We start from the raw sequence: 17909 nt of genomic DNA, 5'->3' as shown, positions 1-17909 counted from the left end.
ATCTGCCATTTAGCCACCCAGTCTCCCAGTCTCGTAAGGTCCTCTTGTAATTTTTCACAATCCTGTCGCGATTTAACGACTTTGAATAACTTTGTGTCATCAGCAAATTTAATTACCTCGCTAGTTACTCCCATCTCTAAATCATTTATAAATATATTAAAAAGCAGCGGTCCTAGCACGGATCCCTGAGGAACCCCACTAACTACCCTTCTCCATTGTGAATACTGCCCATTTAACCCCACTCTCTGTTTCCTATCCTTCAACCAGTTTTTAATCCACAATAGGACATTTCCTCCTATCCCATGACCCTCCAATTTCCTCTGTAGCCTTTCATGAGGTACCTTGTCAAACGCCTTTTGAAAATCCAGATACACAATATCAACCGGCTCCCCTTTGTCCACATGTTTGTTCACTCCTTCAAAGAATTGAAGTAAATTGGTCAGGCAAGATTTCCCCACACAAAAGCCGTGCTGACTTGGTCTCAGTAATCCATGTGCTCGGATGTGCTCTGTAATTTTGTTTTTAATAATAGCCTCTACCATTTTCCCCGGCACCGACGTCAGACTCACCGGTCTATAATTTCCCGGATCTCCCCTGGAGCCTTTTTAAAAAAATGGGCGTTACATTGGCCACCCCCCAATCTTCCGGTACCACGCTCGATTTTAAGGATAAGTTGCATATCACTAGCAGTAGCTCCACAAGCTCGTTTTTCAGTTCTATCAGTACTCTAGGATGAATACCATCCGGTCCAGGAGATTTACTACTCTTCAGTTTGCCGAACTGCCCCATTACGTCCTCCAGGTTTACCGTGAAGTCAGTATGTTTCTCCGACTCGTCCGCTTGAAATACCATTTCCGACACCGGTATCCCACCCAAATCTTCCCGAGAATTGTCACCTTAAGCTTTAGAAGTTTGAGTTAAGGCTTTAAACCAAACTTTTCTCTGTATCTTCACCTCAAACAGGCTGCTGTATTTTGGACTAACTGTATTCTCTTCAGCAATTTCTTTAAGTGTCCAAGATAAAACATGCAGTGTGTTTCTGAAGCCTCGATTGAAACAAGTCTTCCAAAGTGGGGGTGGAGAAGGAACAGTTTTATTATTATTATTATCCAGTGAGTCACAGAAGGATAAACTGATCTGCTAAATTTCTCACAGGCACACAGTTAGGGATTTGAACTGTTATTACCAGAACACTCCTAACTTGCATAAAACACAGTGCAAGCCTGAATACTGACTTCTCACAGCATGTTCTGAAGGAACTGACCAGTGTGGGGGCAGGCTGGGAAAAATCAAGGCGCTACTGGTTCTCATGGATTTAACACAATATCACATTAGATCAAGAAAACTCCTGACTAAGCTACCCTGTTTCTACATATATTTTTTACAAAGAAATACAGCGTGGGGGGGGGGGGGGTGATTTTAGCAGCTGCGGCCACTGCATTAATGTAAATGCTGACCGCACACAGACTCCCCCTAATTCTAGAAAGTCCTGTGTGTCCACATTCGCAACTGGCATGCAAACATGCACAGAGAAGTTACAGAATAAGGTTAGTTACACGAGTAACTTAATTTACCAATAAGGGGAAAGGGAATGGGACTTTATATAGTGCCTTTCTATGTTTTCGGGGGTGGGGGGTGGGTTTGGCAACTACATACAAAGCGGTTTACATAATATATACAGGTACTTATTTGTACCTGGGGCAATGGAAGGTTAATGGAAGCTTGTTCTGCACCCATTTGCACAGAAGCAAAGAACTGGGTTACGTCCTTGAACTACAAATTCTCCGCGAAAAAATACACCGGCTCCCAATCAAAGAACACATCGCCTTCAAAATCTGCACCCTGGTTCACAAAATCATCTACGGAGAAGCCCCGAGTTACATGACAGACTTGATCGACTTACCAATTAGACATACATCCGAATCAACACGATCTTATTTAAATCTGCACTACCCAAGCTGCAAAGGACTTAAATACAAAACAACTTATGCATCTAGTTTTTCCTACACAACTGTGGAACGCATTTCCAAAAGCCTTGAAAACGACATACGACCACCTAAACTTCCGGAAATCACTAAAAACCAACCTGTTTAAAAAGGCATACCCTACCGATCCAACTTAAATGCCTAATCTCTGCAACAAAACCAAACTAAAAAACGTAATGGACATAACACAACTCTTCTGTTCTCCAGTTCCCTAATGTGGCAGTGCCACATGAACTTGATTTTACCACATCACCACCCTGTATTTGTTCACACCGGAGCCTGCAAAGGCCTCTACAGTACTATGTAAGCCACATTGAGCCTACAAATAGTTGGAAAAATGTGGGATACAAATGTAACAAATAAAACTTTTTTTTTTTTTTTAAATCACGTTGTTCCCTGTAATAGACATTTTCTGAGCACAAGTACAGTTCTCTGTATGTTATGGGGCTCTTTCTATTAGCTTGCCTTGTTCTCTAGGCTTTCTGGCCAAATAGCGAGTGGCTGAAATCTCCCAGCCTCTTTTGCATGGAGAGAGAGCTGGTTGAGAAAAAACTCTAAGGGACCCTTTTATCAAGCTGTGGCAAAAGGGGGCTTGCACTAGCATCGGTGCATGCTTTTGACGAGCGCCAAGGCCCCATTTTAACGCAGCTGATAAAAGGGTAGTCTTTCTTTTCTGCAGGAAATGGCTGTGTGGCAAGTAAAGCTCTTGCCGTGCGGCCATTTCGGGGGGGGGGGGGGGGAGCCCTTATTGCCACCCACTGAAGTGGCAGTAAGGGCTCCTGCACTAACCCGGTAGTCACTAGGCAGCGAGCGGCACTGCTCGATTACTGCTGAGTACACCCCAGTTCTACAAAAATAAATATTTTTTGTAGCGTCAGATACAGCAGGGGAACGCATAACTTAACAGTATTCTATGCCCACATACATAAGTGCTAGTATTCGAAACATTTACACATGTAATGCATGAATAAATGTGGGTGCCAAGGTTACAGAATTGCCCTTTAAGGACTAGATTCTATATATCATGCCTAAAAAAATTGGCGCTGAAAAAAAATACGGCTAGGTCTATTTTATAAAGTATGCCTAAATTTCTGAGCAGTTTATAGAATACGTGGAGGGGCATAATCGAACGGGGCGCTCAGATTTTCCTGAGGGCGTCCTCGCAGGACGTCCTTGGAAGGGACGGGGAAACCCGTATTATTGAAACAAGATGGGCGGCCATCTTTCGTTTCGATAATACGGTCGGGGACGCCCAAATCTTAACATCTAGGTCGACCTTAGAGATGGTCGTCCTTAGAGATGGTCGTCCCCGGTTTTCAGCGATAATGGAAACCGAGGACGCCCATCTCAGAAACGACCAAATCCAAGCCATTTGGTCGTGAGAGGAGCCAGCATTCGTAGTGCACTGGTCCCCCTCACATGCCAGGACACCAACTGGGCACCCTAGGGGGCACTGCAGTGGACTTCACAAATTGCTCCCAGGTGCATAGCTCCCTTACCTTGGGTGCTGAGTCCCCCAAACCCCCCCTAAAACCCACTCCCCACAACTGTACACCACTACCATCTTCAAATCTAGACTAAAAGCCCAACTTTGTAAGGCTGCTTTTAACTCGTAACTTCTATCCGCTTGTCCAGTATCCATATCTGTTTTATCATTCACACCTTAGTAATTCCCTTATTTGGCCTGTTTGTCTGTCATAATTAGATTGTAAGCAGGGACTGTCTATTACTCGTTTAATGTACAGCGCTGCATACGTGTAGTCAGGGCCGGCTCAAGGGACCATGGCGCCCTGAGCCAACTTTTGGTTTAGTGTCCTCCCACTGGCGTGACCCTCCAGCCTGCCTTTAAATACCGATAGCGTTTCACCTAATTCTAACCGATCAGCCCCTGCGTTTTCCCTCTGCCGCACCCCTGTGGAAACGGGAAGTTATGTCAAAGGAGGGTTCAGAAAACAGAAGAAAGAAGGCGATAGGGCTGATGTGGGTAGCATTGGGTGAAATGCTGTGTGTTTGGGAGAGGAAAACTGCCTTTAAAGGTAGACGGGGGAAGGTGGCCTGAGACAGAAAGAGGAAGGGTTTTGCCAGTTCTTCTTTTTCCCAGCACACACAACGCCACCAGGTATGCTCTGGGCCAGCTTAACCTATAGGACCAGTGACATCTGAGGCTCAGGCTTTTGGCACTCTTTATCTCTGGCGCTCTGGGCCAGAGCCTCACCTGGTTCACAGGTTAAGCCGGCCCTGTGTCCAGTAATGCTGTAGAAACGATAAGTAATAGTAATGTGCATGTACAGCATAACGCCACCTCCACTCTGCGCAAACTATGCCACTAGGAATGCTTATGTACAGACTGCATAAAAACAGGTATTCTCTTTCTCTCATACACTTTCTTTTACTTGGCATTATTTGCAGAAAAAGTTTTATAAAACAACACCTCACATCTAGAAATTAAACCTGCTATTTATGCTTCACAACATAACTTATAACTTTCTCCCACCCTCACTTCACCCCCAATCAAACCCCAGTAGATCCCTTTTCTTGATGGACAGAACAGCCAAATTGATCCGGAGACGAACCACAGTTTGGGGGGGGGGGGGGGGGGGGGGGGGGGGGGTTAAGCTTTTATGCTGTCCACGCTGCCACCAGTTACAGAAATGTTTTTGAATATCAAGTCTCCTGTTTGCATCTGTCGCTGCAGGCTGTGCCCTCTAAACTTCCTACCATCTTGTTAATTGAAGCAAGCTGGGCTAGTCATAATCCTTTAAAACTGACTAGTCTGCATGGAGCCATATGACCCAACTAATGCTTTAACAGATGTTCACTGCAATATCAATAGAGGATATTCACTCTCTGGAAAAATTACAATTCCCGATTAACTTATTAAAGACATGCACCTCTCCAATATGAACAATGGACCAGATTCAGTAAATGGTGCCCAGCGCTATTCTATAAAGGGAAAGGGGACAGGACTTGATATACTGCCTTTCTATGGTTACAATCAAAGCGGTTTACATGTTATGTTTATTAAAATTTGCTATACCGCCCTATCTGAACAAGCAGGTCAGGGTGCTTAACAAAAAGGCTAAAAATACAAATAACAAAAAGAAAAGAAAAGAAATGGAACTCCATTGAGATAGGAAACATATCATACAGACAAAACAATCAATCAAAACTTAAATTAATAACAACCAAATTGGAAACCCTAGTGAAGAAATAAAACATCACTGGTAATTAGTGCCAAAAGCAACACAGAAAAAGTATATTTTGAGTAAAGTCTTAAATTTCTTAAAAGAAGATTCAGAGCAAACAGAGGAGGGTAGATCATTCCAGAGTTTAGGACCGAGAAAGTAGAAGGCAGAATGTCATGTGGATTCCAAATGAGCTGATCTTGGTGCAGGAAGGACTAAATGGTGAGAGTCAAGTGAACCGCAAAGATCTTGAAGGGGTGTAAGGAATAATCAGGGACGAAAGAAAAAAAGGGAAACCAGTGTGGTAAGTTTTATGAAACCAACAGAGAATCTTAAAGAAAGACTGGTAAGGAAAAGGCAACCAGTGAAGCTTGAGAAACAGGGAAGTGACATGATCGGTGGTCTTGGCTCTACAAAGAAAATGGGCAGCAGAGTTATGAAGTGTTCCGAGTCTTTTGAATTGAGAATATGGAAGACCAGCAAGGGTAGAGTTACAGTAATTAAGTTTGGAGGTAATAAAGACACCTACCAGAGTGTGTAGGGAAGCAAAGTCAAAATAAGAACAGACAGAATGAAGCCTACGAAGGGAACAGAAACCTGACTACGAAGGGAGCAGAAAAAAACATGTTGTGAAAAAGATAGCTGTCAATCCAGTATGACACCCAAATAGCAAAATGAATTAACTGGTTGTACAGATTGATTAAAAAGAGTGAAGGGACATGTAGAAATCGGAACGGAACTACTAATCCAGCATGCAATAGTCTTATCTGGGTTAAGAACAAGTCTGTGATCGAAGAGCATGGACTGAACAGATCTTAGCCAGGATTGAACATCGGAAAGATCAATTTGGTTTTGAGAAAAAGGAAAACCAAAAGAATATTTGTGTAGATATAAAACTTAACATTAAGATCTTGAAGAAGAGAGGCTAGTGGACTAAGAAAGATACTGAACAAAAGAGGAGAAAGAACAGAACCCTGAGGCCCGCTCATACCCCACTCACATGCATGCCTTCTTTGCAGGTGTATGCTAAGGCACCTACGCACTACCTTATAGAACAGCATGTAGTGGATTAGTATGCATAACTGTCCATATAGGTGCCACCTTGCATGCCACTTCTAAAATTGCTTTTCACTTTTAATAATGATTTCTATGAATTCCAAATGTTCCCCTAATTTCTCTCTAGCACAAAGCATGCTCACTAACACTGACATTTACTACTACTACTAATTATTTCTATAGTGCTACTAGACATACGCAGCGCTGTACATGTTATATGCAAGTACTTTTTCTGTCCCTAGAAGGCTCACAGTCTAAGTTTTTGGGGTTTTTTTGTACCTAGGGCAATGGAGGATTAAGTGACTTGCCCAAGGTCACAGGAAGCTGCAGTGGGAACTGAACCCAGGTCGCCAGCATCAAAGCCCGCTGCACTTACATTTACTTTACTTGCCCAGATCTAATGCATAGGTATCCCAAAAATATCTTCCTGACCTATCTGCCCAATTGCAGGAGGTACAGCCTCCTCATCCTGGTCCCAACAGACAGACTGGCTGAGAAACAGCAGGCTCTAATCTCCTCATGCTCCTGTCAAATCTGTAACCCTTTTGTAACAGAGACACAGAAATTGGAGGAGTGGCCTAGTGGTTAGGGTGGTGGACTCTGGTCCTGAGGAACTGAGTTCGATTCCCACTTCAGGCACAGGCAGCTCCTTGTGACTTTGGGCAAGTCACTTAACCCTCCATTGCCGCATTGAGCTTGCCCTGAGTGAGAAAGCGCAGGGTACAAATGTAACAAAAAAAAAAACCATGATCGGAATGGTGACACCTACCTTTTGTAACAAGAGAGATCCAGCATACTTTGTTACAATGGCGTACATCTCGCCTCCAAAGGCATCTGCCCAAAGTTTTACTCTAGAACGGGATACAAAAGCAGTAAGGGTTACAGCTAAAATAGGAGCATAAGTTAAAACCAAAAGAACTATTTGATTTTACTCCACTGTAAACCACTTTGCAGGTTCCCTGAAAAGCGGTACAGTAAGAACTTCGATAAACATAAAACATTAAATTCATTGTCATATAGAGGTCAAAGCATGGTTCTCTTCTCAGACTTTTAAAGAAGGCTAAAATGTCTACATGCTGAGGATAGCACGAGAAAGGCTTTGGATCTGGTTATGCGGATGATAAATCTATGGAGAATGCATATGTATTTGTTTTAAAACATTTACATTCTGCCAATTCTAATTATTCTAAGTAAATACTATGAGCAGCAGAGTTATGAAGTGTTCCAAGTCTTTTGAATTGAGAATATGGGAGACCAGCAACTAAGGGTAGAGTTACAGGAGTCAAAAGATTTATGCTCCTAACCTACCTCTATAGCTAACTAAGGGCCAGATTCTATATAAGGTGCCTAAAAAATCTGCATGTAAACATTTCCACCTAAACATATTCTATAAGTGGCACCTAGATTTAGGTGCGGTATACAGACTAAGCTTAGTTGATATCCCAGCGCCTAAAACTATGTACCTCCATTTACACAAATGAAAATGTGGTGTAAATCCCTGTGTTTAGATTTACATTCACTAGGCCATATTCTATAACTACGCACGTAAAGTTTGGAATGCCCATTTCCCCGCCCATAGCCAAGCCACTTTTGAACTGCGTGCATTAGAATTTAGGCATGGTTCATTACAAAATATGCTTAGTGAGTTGTATGCATAAATTCTAATTATTACTCATTAGTGCTTATTATTGCTTAGGTGCTGTCAACGCTGATTAGCTCGTTAATCCAATTAAGTTACGTACGTTCTTATAAAATACCACTGGATTTTGGCATGGAGTTCTAGGCACGCAATATAGAATCCGGGGCTAAACTCCTAAATTTAGGAGCATAAAAAGTGGGTGATGACAGGGAAAGATTGAGGGGGGGGAAAAAAGGTAGGCGCTTAGCACCGATTTTCATCACTAGCCCCCAGAATCTATAAAATTGGGCACGAAAATTTTCGACTAGCACACAAATTTGGGCGAGTAATTTAGGGTCAGTTGTGCAACTAAAGTAATTGTTAAATTAGGTGACAATTGGCATTAATTATTTAGATTTTGCTCACACCTTTTTCAGTAGTAGCTCAAGCATTACTATGACAGTCTGACAGGGTGGGAGGATGGGGGTGGGTAGGAGGTATGCATGGGGACATCAAAGCATATCATTGATATTCTAACAGGATGGGTGTGGATAGGTGAGGGGTGGGGTGATCAACAGAGAAATACAGCTTTATGGTTTATAATGGGCTAGGAACCCCAGATCCTTGTTAAGTCCTTTCTGTTGGGTGTTAAAATATTCAATCATTCTGACTTCAAAGGTCTTACGTTCTTGTATGGTTTTAAAGTTACCTTTCAGGATTCTCACTGTGAAGTCACTGGTACAGTGTCCAGGTCCTGTAAATGCTGACCAACAGGGGTGGGAGCCCTATTGGCACCAGTATTGTTCATGTGATGTCTATGTAAATTGAATCTTGTCTTAAGCATCTGGCCTGTTTCTCCAATATAGCATCTGTTACATTTTTTACACTGAATGATATATACCACATATATACCACACCCTGTCAGACTGTCATAGTAATGCTTGAATGTTTTCACTTATATACACTGTCAGCTAGCACATTTGCTTATTTCCGATCTGACGAAGAAGGGCAACCTTCGAAAGCTAATCAAGAAATGTATTAAGTTATGTCCAATAAAAAAAGGTATCATCTTATTTTCTTTTCCATGTTTTATTTTGTTTGATTTCTATTGATAACAATAACTTTTGGAAAGCCATATAATTGGATTGCCTTCTAATATCAACTGGTAATTTGTTCCACTGACCAGCTGCCAAATATGTAAATGTGCTAACAAAGACCTTCTGTACACTGCCTTTTTTGGGTCTGGGTATTATAAAATTAAAAAGCACCCAGATCCAGTAGTAATGTTCCTCAATGATAATCTAATTAAACTAGAAGTATATGCAGGTGCTTCAGCATGCACCATCAGAAATACAGAATAACAAAGCTTAAAAGCAAGTTGCACATGCATTGGCAACTAATGCAGCTATACAAATAATGGGGTGACTTTCAAATTTAGATACCCCAAATATCAATCGTGCTGTGGTATTTAACAAGGTTTGAAGTTTTTTTGACCACCACTTTCTTACAGCCAATATATATTACAATAATTGATGTGTCACAGCACCATTGCTTGCGCAATTAATCTAAACACTTCTGGCTTCAAATTTGATCTTATACGGCATAATTTCCACAGTGAACAACTTGTTAGCTATTATCTGCACTTGCTCTTCAAAGAAAAGATATTTATCAAAGTTCACTCCCAAGATTTTAAGGAAAGACAGATGGGAAGCTGACATTATCAATGCATAGGCTTTTCTCGTTCCCCAAATAGAATTTATTACCAAACACTATAAACTTCATTTTATCCTTATTCATCTTAAACCTGAAGGTAGTTGCCCATCCTTTTATTAAATCACCCTGGATGCAATGGGAACCACATTCCATGAATGTCCTTTAAAAGGAATGAAAACTGTTATATCATCTGCATACATCAGAATTTTAAAACCCAACCCAGCCAGCTTTTTACCCAGAGGTGTCATGATTAAATATGAATGGGAGACAGGGGTGAGCCCTAAGGGACTCCACAGCTTGGGCTCCACTCTGTGGAAACAAACCCTTTCATCCTCAGATTGTAACTTCTACTGCTCAAAATCCCCCTTAACCATTGAAGAACAGAGCCTCCCACCCCACAGAAGTCCAGAATAGATAACAGTACAGAATGATCCACCAAATCAAATGTGCTTGAAAGATCATATTGCATCAGAAGAACCTTCCTGCCGATACTGATAAATTGCCTAAGCTCAGATATTTAATGTAGCTGTCTCTGTAAGCATCGCAGCACTAACTCCCTAACCAATGCATTCACCTGCAGGCACCTTGCAGACTGCTTGTTCACCACTTCCACTACCCCTTTGTTTTCTCAGCAGAAGATAACTCGCTTGTCTTTCAGCCCATCGGGCTAATTCTCAGAAGCCACAAATGGAAAAAGCTCCAGAAAGGTGATATTTTTTGTAAATCCAGCCTGAATCCAATCATCTGGCCAACCTGCCATGCACCATGAACCCAAGACCTTCTGCAGCATCAGTACATGGTTCTAGGACCACATTCCTCACCCTGAATTGGCAACATTCAATTAAATGTCCCTCAGAAGCCCAGCCACATCCTAAGATACGATCGCATTCCAGCTGACAATCTCAAAAAGTGATGGGCCTCCAGGTTCCAGCTGTCATCACCAACAAACTGACTGGAAAACACTCTGCCCATTAGGATCACCCTACCGACAAAGTTTAAGCTACCAATTAAGGATTGAATGGTGCATACTGTAGACTTCTTAACACTAAGAACCTGCTTTATTTATTTATTTATTTAGATTTTGCTCACACCTTTTTCAGTAGTAAAGCACGTAATGGACATAACACAACTCTTCTGCTGACTGTTCTACATGAACTTCTTATTACCACAACATCACTTTGTAATTGTTCACACCGGAGTCTGCAAACGCCCCTCTGGTACTATGTAAGCCACATTGAGCCTGCAAATAGGTGGGAAAATGTGGGATACAAATGTGACAAATAAATAAATAGTAGCTCAAGGTGAGTTACATTCAGGTACTCTGGATATTTCTCTGTCCCAGGAGGGCTCACAATCTAAGTTTGTACCTGAGGCAATGGAGGGTTAAGTGACTTGCCCAAGATCACAAGGAGCAGCAGCAGGATTTAATCTGGCCACCTCTGGATTACAAGACCGGTGCTCTACCCATTAGGCCACTCCTCCACTCAAATCAATAAGCTGTGCTACTTTAACTTCTGGACGTCTAGTCACCATGGCTATGGAATCAATTTCGATACCAAGAAATGTAAGGACTGAAGATGGACCATCTGCTTTCCCTTCTGCTAAAGGGACACCAAATAGATGTGTGACATACGTGGAAGTGGCCATCAGGTCTCCACAGACACAACGATTGGGTGGGCCAACAAAAAGAAAATTGTCCAGATAGTGCACCAGTGTGTTGTTATTCAGTGCAGGAAGGTGTTAAACAGCTCAAAATAGGCACAGGAGACTGAGCAGCTCATAGGCAAACTCTTATCAAAATAAAACCCACCATCAAAATAAAAGCTGAGTAGAAAGGAGGAGGATGAATGTACTGGCATGAGGCAGAAAGCAGATTCTATATCCGCTTTGGTCATAACAACAACGCTGATGAACCTAAGTACCAAGCGCAGAGCACAATCAAGGATACTGAATCATAGAAAGTTCTTTCAGAATGCAGCTACTGACAGATCTTCTGGGTGATAAGATAGGTTGCGAGGTTGTGAATCAAGTTGTACTTGCTTGGGTCCTTCTTAGGAATCACCGCCAAAGGGGACAGCATTAAGACTACAAAGGGCCAATGAGGAAAAGGATCTGCCATCCGCCCCAGATTGATTTCCTCTTCCAACTTCCTAAGGACAACCTCCTTAAGCCATCTAGTGGAAGATGACTTGTTGATTAAGTATTCCGCCCCTCACACTGCTAGAGTATGACAAAACCCTCACTAAAACCCCGCTCAAGCTGTTCCATAGCTGCTCCATCCCTGTACACCTACAACCATGGGCACATGGCCTCTATCCTCATAAGGGTAGGGGCCCTTAAAAAATCTGCACTATTTTCTGAAAGATATAGGACCATCAGTTCCTTTCTTGGTACATTTGGTGGCCAAGTGCCCCTGTCTACATTGAGAACAGGTATGCTGAAATTTGCAGTACAGAAATGGACAGGAGGATTTATTGAACCTTCAGCAAATGTCCATCCTGCCACCTGCCCCGGAAGTTCCAGAGCCCACCGTAGAGGTACACAAGAGTTAAATAGAATCTTCGCCAACCATTCCAACCTTCCCAGCCCCAGCTGTCATGGCCAATGCTGGCCTAAGCACCATATAGGTACATAAGAACATAAGTGTTGCCACACTGGCCAATCCAGGTTTAAGTACCTGGCAAGATCCTAAATCAGTACATTTTATGCTGCTTATCCTAGAAATACGCAGTGGATTTTCTCAAGTCCATCTTAATAATGGCTTATAGACTTTTCTTTTAGGAAGCTATCCAGACCATAAGTTTATGTCCTGCATACCCCAGGACATCTGGAGAGTTTCCTCCATTTTGTCATGAAACACAAAAACCATGAGCAGCCTCTGATACACTGGTAAGTTTCAAGTACTGTGGCAACATAGTCAACAAAAGACCATACTGCCATGGCTCATCATGTCCCCAAGCACTTGCAAGTGGTAGAAGGGAGTGTACCCAATATATGATGTTCCAAGAATCTTTCTTGAAATTATCAGGGGTGCCCTCAATCTTAGACTTCTTCTTATCATGAGTTTAAACACAACAATACAAATGAGCTTCCTAATTTTCCTTTGCAGCGTGCACTTGACCTTCTCCTATAACTCAGAAAGAGCAACTAATGCCCCTCTCTCTGCCCTCCTCAGCCCTGTGTACCTTTCTTGGGAGCAAAAGACCCATCACCAGAAGCATAAGAAGAAGGGGAAGAATCCCTACGTCTCCTGCTCTTTCCTCTTTTCTTCGATGCTCCAGTAGTCCTGGAGCCCCCGGTAGCATCTTTATCGGTAGAAGAAGTTCCAGCTGCCACCAAACTGGGTCCTGCACAACAAGCGATGCCATTGCTAGCTGCTGCTGCTGCCTCCAGTCCTGAAGTGCATGGAGCCATCGTCTCTTCCATTCCATGGTCCCCCCCCCCCCCACCCCCCAGCTTCTGGGCTGCTAGTACGGAACAATGAGGGCTACTGAGAAGCTGCAGGGGCGGAAGTCCTCAGAGCCCTGCTAGTAGATGGTCTCTACTCAGGCACAGCACACGGCATTCCCTCTTCCAGCTGAACCTGAGGAGAAAAAGGGGAAACCAGCAGCAACCGGACCAAAGCACTCCGGCTCCAGCTCAAGACATATGCATTCCTCGCCAGAGTATGAACTACCCTGCCTGCCCATGCAGTAAGGGGATGACCAGGCCAACTCTGTCCATAGGCCCCAGGGGCACTCTGAAGGGGTGCAAAGCTCATTCTCTGTGACAACACAAAAGGCCCCCACCCAGCTCCCCAAGGAGCTACTTGCACTGAGTCCCATGGCCCCTGTGGCACTGCGTCCCAAGCCAGAAAAACACACCAAACAAAACCCCATGAAGAACCACTAATGTGACTAGTAGGCTGCGGCCCTAATGCAGGTCAACCTGATGGGGCCCAGTTAGCAAGTCCCACCTTGGCAGGCCCAGCTGGCCGCTAGGAGACACAACAGCACCTGCAGCACTAGATGACCTAGGCCACAATGGCACTGCCACCTGCGCAGCCGAAAGCCTCCTGCCCTCGGAGATGTCTTTGGCACCCAATGGCGAGGCTGGGAGCTGACCCCAATTGAGCTGACAGAAAGTGTAGCATGAAGCACTGTATCCCCCCTTCCCTTTCCTGCCACAGATGGCACCAGCCTTTTTGCCCCGCCTACCCACCGAACCTCTGGTCCCTCAAGCACAATTGCCAACAAGGCTGCTGTTTTTGATTTGCGCAGCAGGAGGGCAGAAGCATGGGAGGCAGAGAAGAAGGAGGAGGGCCAATACCAAACTGCTCTGGACGAAGATCTTCTTTCAGGGAATCCCTGCTAGTAGAGACATCTCTTCCCTATAATCATCAGCATATGCACTAGAAGTTGAGTCACCAGACGCCATATTGAGCTACCCTTAAGCTGCCTCTGAAGAGCAGGACAAAAAAAGCCCTGGGATTCAGAGGCGGCCTGCTTAAGCATCTTCATTCTCCAGGGCCCCTTCTCACCCTGCAGGGCCCTCCCATCAGGGCTAGCCGACCAATCCTGCCAGTGTTCCCCAGCAGGAACGATTTTAAAAATTGGCTATGCCAATCAGCTGTTCCCACTCAGGGGTCCCACCTCCTCCATACATCTTCACTTTGTCCCCATCCCCCCAATATAGCTGTCACTTACTTCCAGAATCTTCCCCTATTACCCCATCTTTCTAGTTAAACCTTTGGTAGGCAGTCCATTGCAAAGTTAAACTCATTCATTGAGATGAGCTCTTAGACTTAAACAGACTTGCAGAACTAAAAGATTCTACTTACATAGACATTTCTTTTCTGCATTTCACACCACAGTACTGTATTTATGAAAGCTATGTTATTTTATTTTATATTTACCTTACTTGCTGCAGTCGCATTCACTTTTCTTTTTGTGTCTTTTTCTGTCCCATTTATGGGAATTTTTATTTGGGCTTTTCTGGCTATTTTATCAGTTTCCAATAGTAGTGTACACTAGAGAATGACATGGGACCTGCGGTAATCGCAGGGACGGGTACAGAGCCCATGGAGATGGGGCAGGGGCGGGGACAGGGTAGGGACAAACTTTGTCCCAATGTCATTTTCTACTTTGAAGCCTGTTAATGAAGTGGACTGTTATTTATGTTTGAGTGATGCAGACGATATTTTGATTTTTTTGGAAAAACAAGTAAACATGCTGGCCACAACTAGCTAAATTTGTATGAGGGATCCTGTACATTTCTGCTACCAGCACATCTTCTGAGAAGACATCTTCTATTGCAGGAAGGACTGTGGAAGACAGGAGAGCTAGACTGAATCCTGAGATTGTTGATGACTTATTCATCCACAGATTAAAAAATTGTAACAGTGCTTCATAGGGCATATTTCTCCCCTGCTAGGGTATATAGAACAGGTTGTACTTTGTACCCCTGGACATTTTAACAGGGTGGATTAGGATTCCTTGGGGTGGTAGAAGTCAGCTATTGCTGGGGCTGCAAGGGTAGAGGGTGGTGGTTATTATAATTGTTCATTGTTACTATTGTTTTCTATTTCTGATTTATGTTGCACAGCATATTGTTCCTTTTTATACTTAATAAAAAGATTTAAATATAAAATCATAAGTGTTCGAGGCTTTTGCAGATGAGGACAGAGCCCATGGGGATGGGGTCGGGACAGGGACAGAACCTGCGGGGGTAGGGACGGAGTCAGGGCCCACGGGGATGAGACAGGAGCAGAGATAGAACCTGTGGGGATGGAGACAGAGCCCACGGGGACGGGGACAAACTTTGTCCCCATAACATTCTCTAGTTTGCACTCTTTGGAAAGACAGTACACTATTTCAAAAAGAGGGCACAATATTTTCCTAAGTTTGTGCATGAGTTTGTACATGACCAAAAAAGATATAGTGGAATTATGGGGCAAATTAAAATGATTTAAGGGGATGGAACTCCTCTCAAATGAGGAAAAGCTTAAGAGATTAGGGAGCTTTAGTTTGGAGGCTGAGGTCTACAAAATCCTCAATGGAGTAGAATGGGTAAATATGAATTGATTGTTTACACTTTCAAAATGTACAAAGACAATTTGATGCTCCATGAAGTTATATGGTAATACTTTTAAAATGAATAGGAGAAAACATTTTTTCATCCAATGAATAGTTAAGCTCTGGAACTCGTTGCCCAAAGATGTGGTAATCGTATTTAGTGTATCTGGGTTTAAAACAAGTTTGGACAAGTTCCTGGAGGAAAAGTCCATAGTCTATTGTAAGGGTTCTCAACCTAGCCAGTTGCATACAATGGAGGTAAGGCATGCAAATCTATCTCATGCATATTCATTCTGGGTATCCTGAAATCCTGACTGGCTAGGTGTGTCCCAAGGACTGGGTTGAGAACCCCTGGTCTATAGACCTGGGGGGAAGCCACTACTTGCCCTGGGATCGGTAACATGGAATCTTGCTACTAGTAACTTGTGCCCTGCATTGGCCACTCTTGGAAACAGGATACTGTGCTAGACAGACCACTGGTCTGACCCAGTATGCCTGTTCGTGCATGGTTCCACTATCAGGAAAGAGTGCACCTTATTTCCAAACAGTGCACTCTATTATTGGCAAACAACCAAACATAAAATGTCACGCATTTTCTGCTTTTTATTTGGTAAGGCCATGCAACAACCCAGGATAGCGTTTGCAAGTGCATGTACAGCAAAAAGTTGTTTCAGTTGTACTTTTTCTTTAATTAAGATCCTTAAGGAACAACTTTGGATGGGATATCAAAAAGAGACCAAAGGGAAACAATAGTCGCTCATGCCCCCCAAAACACAACAAAAATAAATATTTTGTGCATGATATGCACAGTGACAATACACAAACCTGGGAATTTCTAAGTGGCTTTGTTTTGCCAGAAAAGAAAGGGTTTTCTACATTTATGCGAGTACTTTTTTTTTTCTTGGCTGATTTTCAAAGAAAAAATATGCTCACGCTTCACCGGTGGATTTGTGCACTAGTAATCAAAGAGAAAAACATCCACACGTCTTTCATCTGCCTGCAGTTTTGAAAAGAGCCCGGAGAAAACTCGCTTTGTGTCTTGCAACTACAACTCTACCTTCCTGCAGCAGGACTTGGAAACAGCAGCCGTGAACACAGCCCCACATGTGCGATTATTAACTCACACCAACATCTGAATGCACAGCATGAAAATCCCTGGACTTGAAATCATACCGTCGTAGGAGTTTTCAAGCAGCGGCTCTCATCTGAGGACCTGCCAAGATTTGTTTCCCTGTATTGTAAGGGATCGGGTTTAAAAAGAAATAAATAAAAAAAACCTCTTTGAGCTGCAGTTCAAATAGCAAACAGCACTGGAACCCACTGAGAGTGAGAAAACTCTCTGCATGTTACCCACAGATACAAGTGATTAATAATGACTTTGCCCTTGCCGATTGGCAGACATTTGATCAATATAAAGCAGGAATGAAAAAAAGTCCACTAGCTAAACGAAAGCAACACATTGGAAGTTTCTGGGAAAATGTGCTTTCTTCAAACCAGGAGGATAGTCACGGTAGAGGAATAAAGGGGGAAGCTTACGTTTCAACTGGGATTTTCCTCTGGGACTCCACCGAGGGCAGGAGACAGCTGGGAAAGATAATCCACAGCATGGCCCACGGTCTCGCAGCTCGCCACATTTGGCAGTTTAAGGGCCCCCTGCTCGATCTCCTATCCAACTTAATCCGGAACGTGCTCAGAAACGAAAAGTACAGCAAAAAGCCCAAGTGCCGAGCAAGTCCCGAGCAAGCCATGCCACGGACCTCTGGACAGGCTCGGGATGCGGTCCAGATTTAAGACTTCTCCTCACTTGCAGTCCGGCCTCTTTTGGCGTCGCTGGACATTTGCAACTCACTCAGAAAAAGATCAGAGCAACGCAAGCAACCCCCACCCCTCGCAAGGAAACTCGTGTGGCACAACTCGGACTCGGCTCCCTCTCAAAAAAAAAAAAAATGAAACAGAGTGGAACAATCCAAAAGAGATCAAAAAGAAAACTTTGCCGAGACAGGAACCCCCCACGTGGTCTTGATCATCCTGTTTGCGAGAGAGAGAGAGGGGGGAGTTTGGGACACTGTCTGCTGGGGGAATCAGAAGCAGAGGGTTTTCTCTCTGCAGCCATACGAGCTGATAGTTTTTAATCTCCTGGAGAGCAGCAGAGGCATTACCAGCAGCTTTGTGGAGGTGGGAGGTGGGCTAAACTCAACGCAGCAGGATTATTCTGCTTGAAGGAGACAGGGAAACATACCCAATCAGAGGACGGATTCCATTTAGCGCTTGGTTAAAGAGACAGCAAAACTGCTCAGTA

General features: G+C 43.5%; 1 protein-coding gene across 1 annotated transcript in view; it reads right to left on the bottom strand.

The window, feature by feature from the left end:
- The window catches only part of CACNA2D4 (calcium voltage-gated channel auxiliary subunit alpha2delta 4), a 531111-nt gene extending 513606 nt beyond the window's left edge, over nt 1–17505 (bottom strand). The window contains 2 exon segments of the mRNA XM_030214826.1: nt 6996–7077; nt 17147–17505. Of these exon segments, the coding sequence (XP_030070686.1) occupies nt 6996–7077; nt 17147–17358 (294 nt within the window). The 5' untranslated portion in view covers nt 17359–17505.
- Nucleotides 17506–17909: the final 404 nt, after the last annotated feature.

The sequence above is a fragment of the Microcaecilia unicolor genome, chromosome 9, assembly GCF_901765095.1.
Source record: "Microcaecilia unicolor chromosome 9, aMicUni1.1, whole genome shotgun sequence".
NCBI lineage: Eukaryota > Metazoa > Chordata > Amphibia > Gymnophiona > Siphonopidae > Microcaecilia > Microcaecilia unicolor.
This window is presented reverse-complemented; position numbering and strand designations above follow the sequence as displayed.